The 21,561-nt window shown below is 67.1% G+C and overlaps 3 protein-coding genes and 1 long non-coding RNA gene across 4 annotated transcripts; 2 read left to right on the top strand and 2 right to left on the bottom strand.

The window, feature by feature from the left end:
- Positions 1-187: 187 nt before the first annotated feature.
- On the bottom strand, positions 188-8,143 carry ZNF865 (zinc finger protein 865; the record flags this gene model as incomplete). Its single annotated transcript, XM_030510766.2, is given in 4 exon segments — positions 188-4,012; positions 4,044-4,108; positions 4,111-4,295; positions 8,109-8,143. Coding segments are annotated over 4 exon segments (3,255 nt in total), but the record flags the coding sequence as incomplete, so codon positions are not given.
- Positions 8,144-8,145: 2 nt separating this feature from the next.
- Positions 8,146-12,262, top strand: LOC116915253. The gene is made up of 3 exons (XR_004389875.1): positions 8,146-8,308; positions 9,813-10,034; positions 11,481-12,262. It is a non-coding gene; the product is annotated as an uncharacterized LOC116915253 (long non-coding RNA).
- A 74-nt stretch (positions 12,263-12,336) lies between these two features.
- Positions 12,337-18,395, bottom strand: SPHK2 (sphingosine kinase 2). The gene is given in 8 exon segments (XM_030510757.1): positions 12,337-13,240; positions 13,242-13,745; positions 13,747-14,539; positions 15,245-15,360; positions 15,635-15,729; positions 15,845-15,988; positions 17,030-17,474; positions 18,118-18,395. Coding segments are annotated over 8 exon segments (2,364 nt in total). The 5' UTR covers positions 18,157-18,395; the 3' UTR covers positions 12,337-13,012.
- A 368-nt stretch (positions 18,396-18,763) lies between these two features.
- On the top strand, positions 18,764-21,533 carry RPL18 (ribosomal protein L18). The gene is made up of 7 exons (XM_030510756.1): positions 18,764-18,892; positions 19,073-19,159; positions 19,240-19,347; positions 19,444-19,542; positions 20,516-20,639; positions 20,742-20,811; positions 21,432-21,533. Exons 1-7 carry the CDS (start codon positions 18,890-18,892, stop codon positions 21,505-21,507), a joined length of 567 nt encoding a protein of 188 aa, XP_030366616.1. The 5' UTR covers positions 18,764-18,889; the 3' UTR covers positions 21,508-21,533.
- Positions 21,534-21,561: the final 28 nt, after the last annotated feature.

The following is a 21,561-nucleotide window of genomic DNA, read 5'->3' as shown; positions in this document are numbered from 1 at the left end:
ACCCCCCCATAGACCCTCATTGATGCCAGTGACCCTCCATTGACCCCCCAACCCCTCAGAGACCCCCCCATTGAACCCCCCCATTGACCTGTGACCCCTCATTGATGCCAATGACCCCCATTGAACCCCACTGAACCCCCATTGCCCCCCATTACCCCCCCATTGCCCCCCCCAGGCGTGGCTCCCGTTGGGGTCTCAGCAGTTTAATGGCGCCGGCGCTGCCCATCGCTGCGCTGAGCTGGGCCCGGGCTCAGCCCCACCGCGAACACGCGTGTTGGCGCATGTTGAGCCGTGTTCAGCCATGTTGAACCGTGTTGAGCCGTGTTGGGGCATGTTGAGCCGTGTTGGCGCATGTTGAGCTGTGCCAAGTCCCGTCGCCTTGTGCCGGGTCCGCACGGTGACGGGCCATGAGGAGCCGGGCTGGGCCATGTTGGACCATGACAGCCTGTGACGAGCCATGTATCGCACATGATAGTCCATGACGAGCCATGTGTCACACATGACCGCCTGTGCATCACACATAACAGTTCATGACGAGCCATGTATCACACATGACAGCCTGTGACGAGCCATGTTAGCCCACGACAGCCCGTGTATCACACCTGACAGCCCATGACAAGCCGTGTATCACATATGACAGCCCATGACGAGTCATGTATTGCCCATGACAGCCTGTGCTGAGCCATGTTAGCCCATGACGGCCCATGTATCACACATGACAGCCCATGACGAGCCATGTATCGCACATGACAGTCCATGATGAGCCATGTATCACACGACAGCCTGTGTATCACATATGACAGCCTGTGCTGAGCCATGTTAGCCCATGACAGTCCACGTATCACACCTGACAGCCCGTGCCGAGCCATGTCAGCCCATGTACTACAGCAGCCACCCATGTTAGCCCATGGCAGCCCGTGTATCACACATGACACCCCATGACGAGCCATGTATCACACATGACAGCCCATGTCTCACACACGGCAGCCTGTGCCGAGCCGCGTTAGCCCATGACAGCCCCGTACAACACACGGACCCCACATCACACCGCGCCACCCCCTCCCCCCCTTCCCCCTCCCCACCCCCACCCCCCTTTTCCCCTTCCCCCCCCCCTCACCCCTCCGCATCCCCCCCCCCCGCTGCCCCCCTTCCCCCCCGCCCCATCGCGGCGCCGCCGGGGCCCGGCGCGGAGCCGGCGGCGGCGGCAGCTGCGGTGCCCGAGGGCGCAGGCGAGGTGGAAAAAGCTCTTGCCGCAGCGCTCGCAGCCGTAGGCGCCGTGGTGGCCGCGCCGGTGCTCCAGCAGGTTGCGCCGGTAGCGGAAGGTGCTGCCGCAGGCGCGGCACCGCCGCAGCCTCCCGCCGGCGCCGTGCACGCGCTGGTGCTCGCTCAGCGCCGCGGGCCCCGCGAAGCGGCGCCGGCACCGGGCGCACTTAAAGGCGCGGGCGCCGGCGTGGACGAGGCGGTGGCGCCGCAGGGCCCAGCGGTGGCGGAAGCGCCGCCCGCAAGCGCCGCAGCGCAGCGGCCGCTCCTCGCCGGGGCAGCGCCGCCGGTGCCGCCGCAGCAGCGCCGCGGCCCAAAAGCGCCGCCCGCACGAACGGCAACGGCTCCGGTGGCGCCGCCGGTGCCGCAGCAGCTCGTACGCGCCCGGGAAGCGGCGGCCGCATTCGGAGCAAGCCGGTGGCGGCCGCTGCGGCGCCGGGAGGTGCCGGTATTTGTGGGTCACCAGCGCTAAGAAGCGGCGGAAGCTGCGCCCGCACGTCCCGCAGGAGAAGCGCTCGGAGCTCGGCACCACCGGCGGCGGCTCCGGGGGCTCCGGGGCCGCCGGGAGCAGCCGCTCCGGTGCCGGTTGGTGGCTCAGTTTGTGCCACATGAGGTTCTCCAAGAAGCCGAAAGCTTTCCCGCAGGCGTCGCAGCCGAACGGCTTGTCCTGGGCGTGCGCCTCCTTGTGCCCCACGGCGCGCAGCAGGTCCGGGAAGCGCTCCCCACACTCGGCGCAGCCATAGCTGAGCCCGTCGGTATTCCCGGTGGGAAGCGGGAGCCGGTGGATCTGTTTGTGGCGCGTGAGGCTCTGCGGGTAGCCGAAAGCCTTCCCGCACAGCTCGCACTTGTAGGGCCGCTCGCGCGTGTGCACGACGTGGTGCTTGCTCAGGTGGAAGGACTCGCGGAAGCGCTTCCCGCACACGGCGCATTGATGCGGCTTCTCGCCCGTGTGGATGCGCTCGTGGCGCTTCAGCGTCTCCCGGCGGCCGAAGCAGCGGCCGCAGATCCCGCAGCTGAAGCTCTTCCCGCCCGTCCCCGCCTTCCCTTCCCCCGGGAACGCTTTGGGAAGGGCGGGATAAGCGGCGTGGAGCTGCCGGTGCCGCAGGAGGCTCTGCGGCGCCGCGTAGGCTTTGCCGCACACGTCGCAGGCGTAAGCGGGAGGGCGCTGGGCGCCGTGCGCCGCCGCTTGGTGCCGCAGCAGGTAAGCCGGGTCCCGGAATTCCTTCCCGCACACGGCGCAGGGAACGCGGAGCAGCCCCGAGTGCGTCTTCACGTGGCGCGTGAGGCTCTCGCGGCGGTTGAAGCTCTTGGAGCACACGGAGCAGGTAAAGGGCTTCTCGCCCGTGTGGATGATCTGGTGCTGGTGGAGGTGACTCGGCTTCTTGAAGACTTTCCAGCACAAGGAGCACGTGAAGGGCCCGTCCGAAGCGGAGCCGCTCGGAGCCGCCGCGCCCGGAGCCAACGCCACGCTCACCGGCGCCGGCAGCAGCGCGCCCGGGGCCAGGATGAGGCCACCGGCAGCGGGGATGAGGCCGCCCGGGCCCAGGGTGACCCCGCTCGGCAACGGGTTGAGTCTGGGGGGCGCCGCGGTGGAGCCGGCGGGCGCCACGTTGACTCCATTGGGTGCCACGTTGACCCCGTTGGGTGCCACGTTGATTGTGCTCACCAACGGGTTGACTCTATTGGGCGCCGCGTTGACGCCGCTCAATGGGTTGACCCCATTGGGTGCCGCGGTGACCCCGACACCCAAGGCGCTGACTCCGTTGGGCGCCGCGTTGCCCTCGGCGGGCACCACGTTGACCCTGCTGGGCGCCACCGCCACTCCGCTTGCCAACGGGTTCACCCCATTGGGTGCGTTGACGCCGGTGGGTGCTGCGGTGACCTCAGTGGGCGCCGCGTTGACTGCGTTGGGTGCTACATTGACCCCATTGGCTGCGTTGACTCCATTGGGTGCCACATTGACCGCGTTGGGTGCCACATTGACCGCGTTGGGTGCAACGTTGACCCCGTTGGGTGCAACATTGACCCCGTTGGGTGCCACATTAACCGCGTTGGGTGCAACGTTGACCCCGTTGGGTGCGACGTTGACCCCATTGGGTGCCACATTGACCGTGTTGGGTGCAACGTTGACCCCATTGGGTGTGACGTTGACCCCATTGGGTGCCACGTTGACCCCGTTGGGTGCCACGTTGACCCCGTTGGGCGCCACGTTGACCCCGTTGGGTGCCACATTGACCCCGTTGGGTGCCACATTGACCCCGTTGGGCGCCACGTTGACCCCGGCCGCTGTGACCAGCCCCACGGCGGTGGCGCCGGCGCCGGCGCCGGCCTCGCCGGGCTCCTTGTGGCAGCGCCGGTGGCGGATGAGGCTGGAGACGTGGTTGTAGGCGCGGCCGCAGGTGCCGCACTCGTAGGGCCGCTCGCCGCTGTGCACCAGCATGTGCTGCACCAGGTGCGACGACTGCTTGAAGGCCTTGTGGCACACGGCGCACGGGAAGCGCCGCTCCATCAGGTACTTGAGGCGGCGGAAATAACCCTTCTCCTCCTTGACCCCCGCGTCCGGGGGGGCCGCAGGCACCGGGGGGGTCCCCGTTGTCACCGTTGTCACCGGCGCCCCACGCTTCAGCCCCCCGAAGAGGTGCTGGTGGTGGCTCGACAGGTCCACGATGCCCCATTGCGGGGCGTTGAAGGCGCTGGTGGCCTCGAAGAGGGGTTGCGGTGGGGGGGGACGGGCGGGGGGGGTATGGGGGGGCTGCTGGTTGGACCCCCCCATTTCCTTCTGCTTTCTTGGGCTGGGAGGAGGAGGAGGATGATGAGGAGGAAGCGGCACCTTCAGCCTTGGGTTTGGGGGGGGAGGCCGGTCGAAGGGGGGGGCTCCGGGGGGGGGCGGGTAGTCGAAGGGGGGCTGAGCGCAGGGGAGCCCGGGCAGGGCTTTGGGGTGCTCGTGGCCGTAGGGCTCCATGGGCTCGAAGCGTTGGTGGTTCAGGAACTCCAGGAAGTCGAAGGGGTAACTCGGGAAGTGGACGTTGTCGTCGCTGCCGGGGGCTTCCATCTCCCCTGGGGGGGGGGGGGAGACCTGGGGGGGGGCACAAAGAGGTTGGGGGGGGCTTTTGAGTAGCGGGAGGGGATGAGAAAGGGGGAAAAAGGGGGGGTTTTGGGGGGGTGTGGGGCTGGGAATGGGCTTCCCTTTGGGGGCTGAGCTCTGGGGGGGGAATAAGGGTGGATGGGGGAAGGGAGGAGCTCGAAGGGGGGTGTGGGGCTGCGCTTTGGGGTTCTTTGGGGGGGGTTGGTGTTAATGGGGGTCAATGGGGGGTGTCAGTGGAAGGGTTGGTGTCAATAGGGGTCGATGGGGGTCAATGGAGGGGTCAATGGGGGGTCAATGGGGAATTTGGGGTAAAAGGGAGTCAATGGGGGGTCAATGTAGGCAGTTTGGGGTCAATGGGGGTCAATGTGGGGGGTTTAAGGTTAAAGGGGGGATCAATGGGGGGTTTGGGGTCAAAGGGGAGGTCAATAGGGAGGGTTTGGTGTTAAGGGGGGGATCAATGGGGGGTTTGAGGTCAAAGGGGGGTCAATGGGGGGGTTTAGGATTAATGGGGGGTTCAATGGGGGGTTTGGGGTTAATAGGGGGGTGAATGGGGGGATTTGGTGTTAATGGGGGTCAATGGGGGTGGTTGGGGTCAAAGGGGGTGAGTGGGGGGTCAATAGGGAGGCCAATGGGGGGGTTGGTATCAATGGGGGGGATCGATGGGGGGATCAATGGGGGGTTTTGGGGTCAATGGGGGTCAATGGGGGGTCAATAGGGAGGTCAATGGAGGGGTTTAAGGTTAATAGGGGGTCAATGGGGGGGTTTAGGGTCAATAGGGGTCAATGGGGGGTCAATGCAGGGTTGGGGTCAATGGGGGGTCAATGGGGGGCGTTTGGGGTTAAAGGGAGGGGTTTGGGATCAATGGGGGGGTCACTGCGGGGTTGGGGTCAATGGGGGGTCAAAGGGGCCCCTCCCGCCGCGGGGGGGGTCACTCACCGGGAGGCTCGGCCGGTGTCACGTGGGGGGGTCACGTGGGGGATCCCGGGGGGGGGGTCCCGGAGCGGGTCCCGCCGCTGGACCCGCAGGAACGGGCCTGGAGGAGCCGCCCCCGCCGGAAGCGGAAGCGGGGTGCTGTGGGCGTGGCCACGTGACGCGGAGCCCCGCCTCCTCCTTCCTCCTCCTCACCCACAATGCTTTGCGGCGGCGGGAAATGCGAGGCCTGAGGCCCCGGGGAGAGGCACCGGGACAGGCCCCGGTTCCCGGGACCGGCGCTGGGAGCGCGGGAAGCGGTGACGGAAGGCGGGGGGCGCGGGGGGGACGATGCCCGCACTAACGATGGCGCCGCCGCGGCCTCAAGGCCCCGCCAAGATGGCGGCCGCAGCGCGGCGCCGAGCGGGGCCTGAGACAAGATGGCGGCGCCCGCCCTCATCCAAGATGGCGGCCCCCGGTTAGCAACACCCAAGATGGCGGCCGCCGCTCACCCACACACAAGATGGCGGCCGCCGGATAGCAAACCCAAGATGGCAGCGTATGATTGGTGCAGGGGGAGGAAGGGTGCTGCTCCCAGCCAATCAGGGGCGCGGATTAAGAGGGGGCTCCCCCGCCCCCCGCTGTGGCGGTGATGACGGCCCATGAGGGGGGACTGCGCGAGGGGGGGTTCACCGTTGGGGGTGGGAGCAGCTGGATGTTGGTGCCGACTGTGACGTCACAGCATGGGGGGGTTCCCGGGGTTCCCGGCGCGGCCCCTTTAAGAGCTTCCCCCCTCCCCCCCTCCGCGCCCGCCAATGGCTGAAACTGGGTCAGGCCCCGCCCACCCCGCGCGTCCCCATTGGTCAAATCTAGGTCAGGCCCCGCCCCCTCGCGGCGCCCATGGCCGCGCCGCGTGACCGCGGCCAACCCCCACCCCTCCCGCGTTCCTATTGGCTGCTGCCGGAGCCGGGGGGGCGTGGCCTGGCTGAGGGGGCGGAGCCCCGCCCTCGGCGGGGAGGGGCGGGGCGACACGTGCATGGAGGGCGGGGATTGCGGCGGGGCGGACCAATGGCGGCGCCGCAACGTGCGCCGAGGGGGCGGGGCCCCGCGGGGGAGTGGGCGGGGAGAGGGGCGGGGCGAGGCTGGCGGAGTGACTCTTGATTGGCGCAGTGCCGCGGAGGGGGCGTGGCGCGGCATTGGCCCCGCCCTTCGGAAGGGGGGGCCCGCCCCGCGCCGTGCAGCGCCCCCGCGGGCGGCTCATGCCGAGGGACCGGCGGCAGGTTCGGAACGGAACGGACGGGAGCGGGGACGGGAGCGGGGCGGGAAGCGGGGACGGGGGGCAGCGGGACCGGGGGGGGGGAGCGGCAGCGGCACCTCGGCGGGGACGGGAATTAGGACGGGACGGGGGGGGGGGTGGTGTGTTAAACGGGGCCCGGGATCGGGGGGAACCGGGACCCATGGAGGGGGGGAGGTGGGTAAGGGAACCAAGGGGTGTCCCCCCCCCATGACGTCACCTCGCACGTCACGCGTGGGCTTCCCCCCCCCGCCCCCTCCCTCCCCCCACCGTGGGAATCCGTGCCGAGGTCACCCGAGGTGAAGCCGCACGTGGGCGCTCCCACGTGAGCCCCGCACGTGCGGGGTGTGCCCCCCCCTCCCCACACGTGTCCCCCCCCTCCACGTGTCCCGCGTGTCCCGTGTCCCCGTCCGTCCCCCCCCCACCATGGATCGGTCACGTGTTCCAGGGTGATGGACGCCCCCCCCGGTGCCTTCGCGGGGCCCCCCCCGTGGGAGCGCGGCCCCGGGGGCCCGGAGCTGGAGTACGTGGATCTGGACGAGTTCCTGCGGGAGCACGGGCTGCCCCCCAGCCCCGGCCCCCCCCCGGGCAGAGCCGCCGGTGCGGGCAGGGGGGGGACACGGGCGTCTATGGGGGGAACCCATAAAGGTTGGGGGGGAAACAAGACCCATATGTATGGGGAGGGAGGGGGCAGGGAGTGAGCCGGGATTGGGAGGACACAGGAGCCCCCATCCACTGTTGCGATGGAGCCCTCCCCCTCGCGGTGCACCCCCGCTGTCGCGATAGGGACCCTCCCCTCGCCGTGTACCCTTCCCCATGCCTCACCCCGCTGCAATAGGACCTGCCGATGCCCAACCGCATCGTGACAGACACACGCGCACCCCCCATCGTGATAAGGACTTCCTGTCGCGACAGGCGCCTCCCGCAGTGTCATTAAGATCTTCTGTCACAACGGGAACCCCTCCCTGCCCCGTTAGGACCCTCTGTTGCAACGGGCCCTTTCGTCCACATCGTGATAAGGAGCCTCTATCACAACACAGCTCCCCCCTTGCGATAAGGATCCTCTATCGTGACACAAGCTCCCCCCCCCCTTGCAATAATAACGCTGTATTGCAGCACAAACCCTTTCCCATTGCAATAAGGACCCTCTATCACAACGCCACCCCCACTTTGCAATAAGGACCTTCTATCGCGACACAACACCCCCTCCTCGTTGTAATAAGGACCCTCTATCACAACAGAAGCTCTCCCCCACTGTAATAAGGACCCTCTATCGCGACACAACACTCCCCCCTCGTTGCAATAAGGATCCTCTATCGCGACACAACACTCCCCCATTACGATAAGGACCCTCTATCGCAATTCAAACTCACCTCATTGCCATAAGGACCCTCTATCACGACACAACACCCCCCCCCGCAATAAGAATCCTCTATCGCGATTCAAACTCCCCCCCCCCCATTGCGATAAGGACCCTCTATCACGACACGCCTCCCCCATTGCCCCTCCCCACCGCGGCAGGGCCCCCCCCAGCCCCATTCTCACTCTCTCCCCGTTCGCCCCCCCCCGCCGCCGCCGCCCCCCCCCCCGGCCCCCCCCCCCCCCCCGTGCCGGGGGAGGCGCCGCTGGAGGCCGAGGCGCTGGGGGGGGCCGGGGGGGGCCCCTTCGACCCGCGGCGGCTCCGGTTCTCGCAGGACGAGCTGCGGCCGCAGCCCATCGGCAGGAAGGCGCGGAAGGTCCATGTGCCCGAGGAGCAGAAGGTGCGGGGGGGCACCCATGGGGGGGGGGCACCCATGGGGGGGGGAATCCCATGGGTGGGGGGACAGGAGAGGAAGGGACCCCAAGGGGAAGTGGGACCTGGGTGTTTGGGGGGGGTCCGAGGTGCCCAGTGAACAGCGAGGGGATGGGGGGGGACCCAATGAGGGCACCCAGGGGGTGTGTAGGACCCAATGGGGGTGCACAGGGGGGTGTGTAGCACCCAATGGATGCACCCAGGGGGGTGTGTAGCGCCCAATGGGGGCACCCAGGCAGGTGTTCAGCACCCAATGGGGGCACATGGGGGGCTGTTCATGGCCCAATGGGCACCCAGGGGAGGTTTTAGGACCCAATGGGTGCACCCAGGTGTGTGTAGCACCCAATGGGGCCCCATGGGGGCGCGTGTAGCACCCAATGGGTGCACCTAGGGGGGTGTTCAGCACCCAATGGGCACCCAGGGGGGTGTGTAGCACCCAAGAGGGGCGCACAAGGGGGTGTGTAGCACCTAATGGGGGCCCCCATGAGGGTATGTAGGACCCAATGGGTGCACAGAGGTGGTGCGTAGCACCCAATGGGTGCACACAGGGGGGTGTGTAGCAGCAGTGGGCACCCAGGGGAGGTTTTAGGACCCCATGGGTGCACAGGGGGGTTTTAGGACCCAATGGGGGCGCACGGGGGGTGTGTATCACCCAATGGGGGTGCACAGGGGGGTGTGTAGCACCCAATAGGTGCACACGGGGTGGGTGTAGCACCCAATGGGCGCACAGGGGGGGTGTTCAGCACCCAATAGGTGTGCACAGGGGGGTGTGTAGCACCCAATGGGCACCCAGGGTGGTGTGTAGCACCCAATGGGGGCGCTCACAGGGGTGTTCAGCACCCAATGGGCACCCAGGGGGGTGCTTAGCACCCAATGGGGGCACCCATGTGGGTATGTAGGACCCAATGGGCGCCCAGAGGAGGTGTGTAGGACCCAATGAGTGCACAGGCAGGTGTGTAGGACCCAATGGGAGTGTGTGTAGCACCCAATAGGGGTGTGCAGGAGCCGATGGGGGTACAGGGGGGTGTGTAGGACCCAATGGGAGTGTGTGTAGCACCCAATGGGGGTGTGTAGGACCCAATGGGAGTGTGTGTAGCACCCAATGGGGGTGTGTAGGACCCAATGGGAGTGTGTGTAGCACCCAATGGGGGTGTGTAGGACCCAATGGGAGTGTGTGTAGCACCCAATGGGGGTGTGTAGGACCCAATGGGAGTGTGTGTAGCACCCAACAGGGGTGTGCAGGACCCGATGGGAATGTGTGTAGCACCTAACAGGGGTGTGTAGGACCCAATGGGAGTGTGTTTAGCACCCAACAGGGGTGTGCAGGAGCCAGTGGCGGTACGGGGGGTGTGTAGCACCCAGTGGGAGTGTGTGTAGCACCCAATAGGAGTGTGCAGGAGCCAGTGGCGGTACGGGGGGGTGCGTGGCACCCCGCGGGTGCACCGTGGGGGTGCTGATGCCGCCCCCCCCAGGACGAGCGCTACTGGAGCCGGCGCAGCCGCAATAACGCGGCGGCGAAGCGCTCGCGGGACGCGCGGCGGCTCAAGGAGAACCAGCTCTCGGTGCGCGCCGCCTTCCTGGAGCGCGAGAACGCGGCGCTGCGCCACGACGTGGCGGCGGCGCGCAGGGAGCTCGCCCGCTTCCGCGCCCTCCTGGCGCGCTACGAGGCGCGGCACGGGCCCATCTGAGAGCCGGTACCGGCGGCGGCGCGGGGGGCGTGGGATGGGGGATACGTGATGGGGGGTGCGGGATGAGGGGGTGCAGGATGGGATTGGGGGAATGGGGGATATGAGATGGGGGGACAGGATGAGATTGGGGGTGTGGGTGGGGGGGCAGATGGGATGGGGATGGCAGGATGGGGGGATATGGGATGGGGGTGGACAGGATATGATGGGGGGGGTGCGGGATGGGGGGAACAGGATGGGGTTCCTGGAAATGGGTCATTGGGGTTGGGGGGGATGGGGTTGAGGGGGATACATGGGGTTGGGGTTGGGGGGGATACATGATGGGGGTGTGCGGGGTGGGATGGGGGGATGGGATGGAATGGGGGGGCAGGATGGGATCTGGGGGGATACGTGATGGGGGGTGAGGGGTGGGATGGGGGGTGCAGGATGGGATGGGGAGAGATACATGATGCGGGGTGCGGGATGGGGTGGACAGGATGGGGTTGGGGGGGATACATGATGGAGGGGCGGAATGGGATGGGAGGGGATGGGATGGGGGGACGGGATGGGATTGGAGGGATACATGATAGGGGGTGCAGGATGGGATGGGGTAATAGGAGATATGGGATGGGGGGGTGCAGAATAGGATGGGGGGTAGGATGGGATGGGGGCAGGATGGGATTGGGGGAGATACATGATGGGGGGGTGCAGGATGGAATGGGGGGATACATGATGGGGGGTGCAGCATGGGATGGGGGGACGGAGTTGGGGGGATATGGGATGGGGGGGTGTGGGATGGGATGGGATGGACAGGATGGGGTTGGGGGGGATACATGATGGGGGATGTGGGATGAAGGGGTGCAGAATGGGATGGGCGGCAGGATGGGATGGGGGGCAGGATGGGATTGGGGGGATACATGATGGGGGGGTGCAGGATGGGGTGGGAGGGGATCGGGGATATCAGATGGGGGGGATGGGATTAGGGGATATGGGATGGGGGGTGTAGGGTGGGATGGGGGTGGCAGGATGGAATTGGGGGAGATACATGATGGGGGGTGCAGGATGGGGGAATGGACGATATGGAATGGGGGGGCAGGATGGGGGGGCATGGGATGGGGGTGGACAGGATATGATGGGGGGGTGCGGGATGGGGGGGTGCAGGATGGGATGGGGGGAATACGTGATGGGGGGTGCGATCTGAGAGCCGGTAACAGCGGGGGGGACAGGATGGGGGGGAATTGGGGGGAAACGTGGGGGCAGGATGGGGTTGGGGGGTTACATGATGGGGGGATGCAGGATGGGGTGGGGGAATGGGGGATATGGGATGGGGGTGGATGGGATATGACGGGGGGGTGCGGGATGGGGTGACCCGGCATGGAATGGGGATCAGGAACAGGGCATGGGGGGGCCTGGAACGCCGCCCGGGGGGAACGCTCCGGCTCGGGCCGGAGCCTGGCACGGCCCCGCTCCCCGCAGGGATCCCGCGACGGCCGGAGCCGGGCACTGAGCTGGGAGAAGATGCTGGGAACCGGGATCCAGCTCCGGGAACCGGGATCAGCCGGGAAATGGGGCTGGAGCCTGGCACCGGGACCCAGCAATGAGACACAGCCCCGGGACCCAGCCCCGGGATCCGGCCCCAGGATCCGGCCCCGGGATCCTTCCCTGGATCCCATCTCCAGCCCTGATCCAGAACCGGGATCAGGATCCAGCCAGACCCCCCTCCATGGGGGGGGGGATCCCCAAAACCGGACTGTTCCCCCCCACACACCAGGCATGGACCCCCCCATAGGGGACCATCCACACCCCCTATAGGGCCTCCCCCCATTGGGGGGTGTTGTCCCCCCCCATATTTATTCCCCAGCCCCATGGCTGGTTCTAAGCACAAGGGGGGGGCCCCAAGCGCCGGGTGCCCCCCCCACCCCCTGCACCCCCCAGACCCCCCCATAGGACCCCCCTCAAGTCCTCTCAGGATGGTGGGGACCCCCGCCAGCCCTCCCCCCCATTCCCCCCAGTGACCCATTTCCAGTGCAGGCCAGTAGCGTCACTGGGGGGGACACACATTGGGGGGGGGATCCCCCTTGACTCCAGCCCCTCCCCCCCCAAACACCCATGGGGGGGGTCCAGCCCCTCTCCCCCCGCACTTTGACCACTTTATTCCCCACCCCCCCCCCGCATGTGGGATTTGGGGGTCGCGACCCCCCCCCCGAGGGGGGTGATGGGGGGGGGGCTTTTGTATAGAATAAACTTGTGACCCTGGACTGGAGCACTGGGATGGAGGAGAGGGACTGGGGGGGTCAAACAGGGTCGTGCTCCCCCCCCCCAAGCACTGGGCTCTGTCCACTGTTGCACTTTATTGCATAGCACAAGGAGGGGGGGTAATAACGGGGTCCTTTGAGCCCCCCCAACCCTCTGGGTCTCCCCCCCCCCAGACCTCGGGGCCACCCAATGGGGGGGGCCTGACCACTTGGACCGTCCCATCTATGGGTCCCCCCCATCCCCTGTCCTTGGGCCGTCCCATCTATGGGTCCCCCCTATCCCCTGTCATTTGGGCCGTCCCGCCTATAGGTCCCCCTGTCCCATCTGTGGGTGTCCCCCCCATCCCCTGTCCTTGGGCCGTCCCGCCTATGGGTCCCCCTGTCCCATCTATGGGTCCCCCCCATTCCCTGTCCTTGGGCCGTCCCATCTATGGTCCCCCCCATCCCCTGTCCCTTGGGCCGTCCCATCTATGGGTACCCCCCATCCCGTGTCCTTGTGCTGTCCCGCCTATGGGTTTCCCTGTCCCATCTCTAGGTTCCCCCCCCATACCCTGTCCCTTGGTCCGTCCCATCTATGGGTCCCCACCCATCCCCTGCCCCTTGGTCCGTCCCATCTATGGGTCCCCCCTATCCCCTGTCCTTGGTCCATCCTGCCTATGGGCTCCCCTGTCCCATCGATGGGTGCCCCCGAATCCGCTGCCCCTTGGTCCGTCCCGCCCATGTCTCCCCCCCGTCCCCCTGGGCCGCCCCACCTCACGGCGGGGGGGGCGGTGTGAGCAGCCGCGCCAGCCCGCGGTGCACCTGCCCCTGCACGGGGCCGTACTCCACCCGCTCCCCGTCCACCGTCAGCGTCCCGCGGGGGGACAGCGGCTCCAGGCGGAACGCCCGGGCCGGGACACGGGACACGGCGCAGGGGGGTCCGGCCCCACCCCGGGCCATGGCCAGCAGCGCCCGCAGCAGCGCGGCCCGCGACACCCCCCCCCCGCACGTAGCACACGTGGAGGAGCCCGTCGTCGGGGCGGGCGAGCGGCGCCGCCACCAGCTCCGCGCCCAGGTGGGACTGGGCCATGGCGAGCACCAGCACGAAGTCCCCCTCCAGGGTCACCCACCCCGCGGGCAGCGGCTGCCCCAGCGGCGGCAGGAGGTCGTCGATGGGGCCGGGGGGAGCGGAGGGGCCGGCGCTTGGGGGGGGGGGCATGGGTTGAGGCGGTGCCGTGAGTGTTGGGGGCTCCAGCGCTTGGGGTGTTGGTGTCATTTGGGGTGGCTCTGTCACTTGGGGTGTCCACATATGTTGAGGTGGCTCCATGGACATTGGTGCCTCCTTCGCTTGGGGTGTCTCTGTCATTTGGGGTGTCGGCATCATTTGGGGTGGCTCCATCACTTGGGGTGCCCATTCCCATTGAGGTGGCACTGTGCACCTTGGTGGCTCCATGGACATTGGTGGCTCCGTCACATGGGGTATCTCCATCACTTGGGGTGTCTCCATCGTTGGGGGTATCCCCATCATTTTGGGTGCCTCCATGGACATTGGTGGCTCCATCCCTTGGGGTGGCTCCATCACTTGGGGTGTCCCCACCTATTGAGGTGGCTCCATGAACATTGGTGGCTCCATTGCTTGGGGTGTCTCCATCACTTGGGGTGTTCCCACACACTGAGGTGGCTCCATCCCTTGGGGTGTCTCCATCCCTTGGGGTGTCTCCATCACTTGGGGTGTCCCCATACATCGAAGTGGCTCCATGGACATTGGTGGCTCCATCGCTTGGGGCATCTCCATCTCTTGGGGTATCCCCATCTCTCGGGGTATCCCCATCCCTTGAGGTATCCATCCCCATGGAGTTGGCTCCCTGCACCTCGCCATCTCCACCCCCTGCGCTTCCTCCCCCGCCGGGGCTGCCCGCCCAGTCCCCGCCGAGCCCGGGCTCGCTGAGGGCGCGGGGCAGCGCGGCGGTGGCGGCGCCGCTCGCTGCGGCCGCGCCGGTGGCCGCGGTGGCGCTGCGGGGCAGCGCGGGCAGGTAGCTGAGGCGGCCGCGGTACCGGGGCAGCGCCAGCAGCCGCGCTGCCGCGCCCAGGGCGAAGCGCGCCGGGCCCAGGCGCCGCAGCCACTCGCTGCCCGTGTCCACGTCGGCCACCAGCCCCCAGGCCACGGCCAGGAAGGAGAAGTGCCGCTGCCCCGACGCCGTGGTCACCGACACCAGGTCGAGGCGCGGCGGCTCCGGCGCCCCCCGGCACAGCAGCACCGCGCAGTTCTGCAGCAGCGACAGCCCCAGCGCCGGGGACAGCCTGCGGGGACGCGCGGAGGGAAGGGGGCAGCTGGGGGGAGGCGGCGCGGAGGCCCCCGTCCCCACATCCTCCGTGTCCCCATAGAGCTATAGCCCCATGACCCCGTATCTCCCCATCCCAATATCTCTATATGCTGATATTTCACATTGCCATACCCCGTATCCGCGCATCCCATATCCCCATATCCCCACATCCCATATCTCCATATCCTCATATTCCATATCCCCATACCCCAAATCCTGACATCCCATATCCCCCCATCTCAATATCCCCATATGCTCATATTCATGTCCATACCCCATATCCCCACATCCCGTATCCCCATATTCCCATATTCCACATCCCCACCCCCCATTTCTTATATGTCCGTATTCTATATCCCGTGTCCCCTAGCCTCGTACCCCGTATTTCACGTCCCATATCCCCATATCACATATGCCATATCCCATATTCCCACATCCCAATATCCCCATAATCTCATGTTCCACACCCTCGTGCCACATATTCCATGTCTCATTCCCTCATACCCCATACCCCCATAACCCATATCCCACATGCCCACATCCCCATACCTGCTATTCCATGTGTCGTATCCTCATACTCCACATGCCATGATCCATATTCTTGTAACCCATAGCCCACATCCCATATCCCACTCCCCATATCCCACACCCCATATCCCACACCCCCCGGCCGTGCCCGTACCCGCAGTGGCAGTTGATGGCGGCCGCCAGCCCATTCCCGGACCCACAGGGCAGGATTCCCAGCGGGATGCGCAGCGCCGCTGCCCAGTCGGGCCGGGCCAGGAGCCCATTCACCACCTGGGGGGGGACGGGACCCCTGGAATACCCCCTATGGCTGCCCCCCACCTGGGGTCCCCAGTGTCCCCCATAGAACCACGTTCCCCCCATGGCTGGGTGACCCCCAAGTGCCCCCATGGCTGTGTGACCCCCAAGTGCCCCCATAGCTGGGTGACACCCATGTCCCCCCATGGCTATGTAATCCCCGTGTCCCCCCATGCCTACGTGACCCCCAAGTGCCCCCATGGCTGGGTGACCCCCATGTCTCCCCATGCCCCCCCACGCCCCCCGGTACCTCATAGAGGAGCCCGTCCCCGGAGGCGGTGACGATCCCGTCCCATTCATCCAGGCTGAGCCCGGCCACCAGCTCCCGTGCGTGGTTCGCCCGCTCTGGGGGGGGCACAGAGACATGGGACCCCCATTGCCCCCCATGGCCCCACTGCCCCCCACGGCCCCACTGCCCCCCATGGCCCCACTGCCCCCCATGGTCCCCCAGCCCCGGTACCGGTCTGGATGAGGTTGAAGCTGATGTCGGCCTCGCTGACCATGGGCAGGACGTGGCTCTGGCACCAGCTCAGGGCCCGGCCCCGGCCCCCAAAGGGGTTCAGCAGCAGCAGCAGCCGCCGGCGCCGCGGCTCCGGGGGGAGCTCTGAGGGGTGGGACCGGGATTCATCCGTGTGTCCATGGAACCCATCCCAGGGAGCCCCCAATCTCCATCCCAGTGACCAGGATCCATCCCTGTATCCATGGAGCCCATCCCGGATACCCCCTAATCCCCATCCCAATGACCAGGATCCATCCCTGTATCCATGGAGCCCATCCCGGATACCCCCTAATCCCCATCCCAATGACCAGGATCCATCCCTGTATCCATAGATCCCATCCCAGACACCAGGATCCATCTCTGTTTCCATGGACCCCATTCCAGAGGCCCCCTCCCGATCCCAGACACATCCCAAATCCCGGGATTCCCAAAGCCTCCGTGTCCCCCACTATTGCTATGGGTGCTCCCCCATTCTTATATGTTCCTCCCAACCATATGGATCCCAATCACTATGAGACCCCCAAAACCAACGTGTGACCCCCCATTCCTAACGGACCTGAAAACTTCCATGTCCCCCAATCCCTATTGAATACCCCCAAACCTCCATGTCCCCCCCACACCCCCATGTCCCCCCATTGCTATGGGCCGCAATTCCTATGGAACACCCCCAAAGCTCCATGTCCCCCCCAAACCCTCATGTCCCCTCATTTCTATGTCCCCCCATTCCTATGGACCCCAATCCCTATGGAACACCGCCAAACCTCCATATCCCCCCCATTCCTATGGGCCCCAATCCCTATGGCTCACCCCCAAACCCCCATGTCCCCCAATTCCCATGGAACACCCTCAAACCCCCATGTCCCCCCATTCCTACATCCCCCAATCCCTTCTGAACACCCCCAAACCCCCAAGTCCCCCCAAACCCCCAAGTCCCCCCATTCCTATGGGCTCCAATCCCTATGGGCCTCAAGCCTATGGCTCACCCCCAACCCTCTGTGTCCCCCCCAAACCCCCGTGTCCCCCCATTCCTACGGGCTCCAATCCCTATGGAACACCCCCAAAGCTCCATGTCTCCCCCAGACACCCATGTCCCCCCATTCCCATGTCCCCCCATTCCCCCCCGTCCCCCCCGTTCCCGGCTGTTACCGGCAGGGGGCGGCAGCGGCAGCCCCCGCACGAGGCACCGGATGACCCTGGCCCATCGTTCCGCCGTCGCCCGGTTCCCTTCGTACCGGGGCTCCGCATCCACCCGGAACGTGGGGGCCCGGCGGCGGCGCCGCGCCCCGCCCGGCCCCGCCCTGCCGCGGGGGGGGTACGCGTACACCGCGAAGAAGGCTGCGGAGGGGAGCCCCGGGGCGCGCAGCGTGTGGCACCCGATCACATCCGCCATGGGCAGCGCCTCCGGGGGCGCCCCCCCGGGCCCCCCCGCGCCCCCCCCCCACACCCGCAGCTCGGTGCGGGTCAGACACAGGTGGAAGCGGGGACCCCCCGCGCCGCCCCCCCCCCCCCCGCCTGGGGGGCCCCCGAAGTCCCCCTCAAGAAGCGGCTCCTCCGGCATTGGGGGCGCGGGGGGGGGCGCGTCCGGGGGGGCCTGAGGGAGAAGGGGGGGTAAGTGGTGACACCCCCCATTGCAGCACCCAATTCCCAGTGCCCCCCCATTCCAGCCCCCCCACTCCCAGTGTCCCCCCATTCCAGCCCCCCATTCCCTGTGCTCCCTCATTCCCAGTGCCCCCCCATTCCCAGTGGTCCCCCATTCCCAGTGCCCCCCCATTCCCAGTGCTCCCCCATTCCCAGCGCTCCCACCATTCTAGCCCCCCATTCCCAGTGCCCCCCTCATTTGAGCCCCATTGCAGTCCCCCCATTCCCAGTGTCCCCCCAACCCCAGTGCTCCCCCATTCCAGTCCCACATTCCCAGCGCCCTCCCATTCCCAGCGCCCCCCCTTCCAGCTCCACATTCCTAGTGCCTCCACATTCCATCCCCCCAAGACAGCCCCCCATTCCCAGCGCCCCCCCATTCCCGGTGCCCCCCCCATTGCCAGCGCTCCTCTATTCTCGGTGCCCCCCATTCCTGGGACCCCCATCCCTGCCCTCCCCAGCTCCCCAATCCCAGTGTTCCCCCATTCCAGCCCCCCCATTCCCAGTGCCCCCCCATCCCAGCCCCATTCCAGTCCCTCCCCATTCCTAGTGCCCCCCCCCATTCCCACTGCCCCCCATTCCCATCCCGCCCCCCCCACCTGCACTCGGTGCCGGTCCCGTTCTCGCCCGACGCCCATGGGGGGGGGAGGGGGGTGAAGGCGGAGCTGCGCGGGGGAGGAGTGGCCTCCCCCGGGGCTGTTGGGGCTCCTGGGGCCGGTTCTGCCGCTGTTACCCCCCCCCCCCGCTCCCTCTATGGGCCCTATATGGGACCCCCCCCCACCATGGCCCCCCCGGCCCGTTCCCCCCCCACCCCGGGGCCGGTCCCGCCGCCGCCGCCGCCCTCGGTCCCCTCCGGCCGCGCCGGAAGCGCTCCCGCCTCCCCACCCACCAATCACGCGGAGCCGAGCCTCCGGCGCCAGCCAATGGGAGGGCGTCGCCGCCTTCGCCCCGCCCCCGCCGCGCCCCGCCATGTTGGTTGATGGCAGGAGGAGGAAGGGAGGGATGTCGTGGGGGCTGCCATCTTTGTTAAGGGCACGGCGGCTTCAGCCAATGGGAGTGGAGGAGCCATGGCGACCGCCACGCGCGGTGAAGCCGCGGCCGCCATCTTGGCTGCGGGCAGGGCTCGGGTTGCCGCGGCCAGGCCGCAGAGGCGGGGTCCGCCCGCGCCCCCCCCGCGCCCCCTCAGCCCTAACCCCTGATTAACAGCGTTAGTTACACCCCCGAGTCCTCCAGAGGCCTCTTCGCTCGGTCCTCCCGCACCACCGAGCGGCGCCGAGCGGCTTCACACCACTTCCGGCCGCCGACCGGAAGTCCCTTCCTTTCCCATCACTCCTTGCGCTCCTCCTTCTTCCTCCAGCCTCCGCTGCCGTCATGGTGGGTCCGCGCCTCTGTGGCGGTGGGGGGTGCTGCTCATCCGCCGCCATCCGCGTTCGGGGGGCACCGGGGCGGGACCGGCGGGGCCGGGGGAGGCTGAGGGGAGCCTGTGGGGCGGGATGGCGGCGGAGCCGGTGCTCGATGCGTCGCGGATGAGGCTTCACGGTGCCGTTCCCTCAGGGTATCGATATCCGCCATAACCGCGACCGGAAGGTGCGGCGCCGGGAGCCCAAGAGCCAGGACATCTACCTGCGGCTGCTCGTGAAGGTGGGGTAGGGGGGCTCCGGGGGGGGGGGGGGGGACTCCGGTGCCGGTGCTGACGGTGCCGGTGTGTGCCCCCCCCGCAGCTTTACCGCTTCCTGGCGCGACGGACCAACTCGGCCTTTAACAAAGTGGTTTTAAAGCGGCTCTTTATGAGCCGCACGAACCGGCCCCCGCTGTCCCTGTCCCGCATGGTGAGTACCGGGGGCGGGACACCCCTAAATCGTCCCGTTACCGGGTTGGGGATGGTGTGGGGGGTTCCTTTCACCCCATTTTTGCCCCCCCCATAGATCCGGATGATGAAGAAGCCGGGGCGGGAGGACAAGACGGCCGTGGTGGTGGGCACCGTCACCGACGACATCCGCATCCAGGACGTGCCCAAGCTCAAGGTGCGGGGGGGGGGATTTGGGGGTCCTTGAGGGGGGTGCTGGGGAGGAGTTTGGGGGTCCTTGAGGGGGGGTTTGGGGTCCTTAGGGGGAATTTGGGGGTCTTTAGGGGGGGTTTGGGGTGCTGGGGGGGGCTTGGGGGTCGTTGAGGGAGGTTTTGGGTTGTTGGGGGGGAGTTTGAGGGTCCTTGGGGGGGGGGGTTGGGGTGTTGGGGGGGCTTGGGTTCCTTAGGGGGAATTTGGGGGTGTTTAGGAGAGGTTTGGGGATGTTTGGGGGTCCTTGAGGAGCGTTTTGGAGTTCTTAGGAGGAATTTAGGGGTTTTTAGAAGGAGTTTAGGGGTCCTTGGGGGGGGGTTGGGGTGCTGGGGGGGGGATTTGGGTGTTCTTAGGGGGAACTTGGTGGTCCTTGGGGGGGGTTGGGTCCTTGAGGGGGAGTTTGGGGGTCCTTGAGGGAGGTTTTGGGGTACTGCGGGGCAGTTGGAGGTGGTTAGGGGGAGTTTGGGGGTCCTTGAGGGGGGGCTGGGGGTTCTTAGGAGGGGTTTGGGGGTTCTTGGGAGTGGGTTTCGGGGTCCCTGAGTGGGGTTTTGGGGTGCTGGGGGGGGTCGGGATCCTTAGGGGTGGTTTGGGGGTCCTTGAGGGGGGCTTTGGGGGGGGGGGGGGTTGGAGTCCTTGGGGGGAGTTTGGGGGTCCTTGAGGAGATTAGGAGTCCTTGAGTTTGGGGTGCTGGCAGGGGGAATTGGGGTCCTTGGGGGGGGTTAGGGATCCTTAGGGGGAATCTGTGGGTTTTTAGAAGGGGTTTTGTGGTCCTTGGGGGGGTGGATTTGGGGTGCTGGGGGGGTTTGGTGGTCCTTGAGGGGGGATGAGGTGGGATTTCGGGGTCCTTGGGGGGAATTTGCGGTCTTTGGGGGGGAGTTTGGGGGTGCTTTGGGGTGCTGGGGGGGTTGATGCCCCCCTTCACATGTGGCTGCCCCCCCCAGCTGTGCGCGCTGCGGGTGACGCGGGGGGCGCGGAGCCGCATCCTGCGGGCGGGGGGGTCCATCCTCACCTTCGACCAACTGGCCATGGCCACCCCCAAGGGCAAAGGCACCGTGTTACTGTCCGGTGAGTGCCCCCCCCCGACCCCCCCTTGGTCCTTGGGGGACCCCCCCGCTGCCCCCAGGCTATGGGGTGACCCCCCCCTTGTGTGTGCGTGTCCCCCCCCAGGACCCCGCAAGGCCCGGGAGGTCTATCGGCACTTTGGGAAGGCGCCGGGGACCCCCCACAGCCACACCAAGTGAGTGGGGGGGGAGCTCTGGGGGAGGCATTGATTTGGGGGGTATGGGGGGGGGTTGGGTGTGGGGAGGCCTTTGGGGGGGTAGATATTGGGGTGTTGGGGTCTGGTTTGTGTTGATGGGGGGGTTTAAGGGGTTTGGGGGGGGCTTAAGTGGTATTTTGGGGGGGTTTGGGGGAGTTTAAGGGGTTTGGGGAGAGCTTAAGGGGTGTCTTGGGGGGTTTGGGGGAGCCTTGAAGGTGTTTGGGGGGGGTTTGGGAGGGTTTAAGAGGTCTGGGTGGGCTTTAATGGTATTTTGGGGGGGTTTAAGGGGTCTGGGGGGGTCTTAATGGGTAGCTGGGAGGGGTTGGGGGGGTTTAAGAGTTCTGGGGGGGGCTTCAGGGGTGTCTTGGGGGGGTTTGGAGGCACCTTGAGGGCGTTTTGAGGCGGTTTTGGGGGTTTAAGGAGTCTTGGGGGGGTCTTAAAGGCTGTCTTGGGGGGGCACCCTAAGGGGGGGGTGGCTCTTGGGTGCTGTGAGCCCAATGTGTGAGTGGATCCCGGCGCGCTGGGGGGGCATTGGGGTGCCGGGGGGGGGTGTCCGTGTTGCGGGGTCCCCGCTGACCCCCCCCGTGTCCCCCCCCCAGGCCCTACGTGCGCTCCAAGGGGCGGAAGTTCGAGCGGGCGCGGGGCCGCCGGGCGAGTCGGGGCTACAAGAACTGAGCCCCCAATAAACGGCTCTGCCCCCCCCCCCCGGCCTCTTGCACTCTTTGGGGA

The sequence above is a fragment of the Strigops habroptila genome, unplaced genomic scaffold, assembly GCF_004027225.2.
Source record: "Strigops habroptila isolate Jane unplaced genomic scaffold, bStrHab1.2.pri NC_044298.1_ctg1, whole genome shotgun sequence".
Lineage (NCBI taxonomy): Eukaryota > Metazoa > Chordata > Aves > Psittaciformes > Psittacidae > Strigops > Strigops habroptila.
The sequence above is the reverse complement of the archived record's forward strand: the minus strand, read 5'-3'. Positions and strand labels throughout refer to the sequence as shown.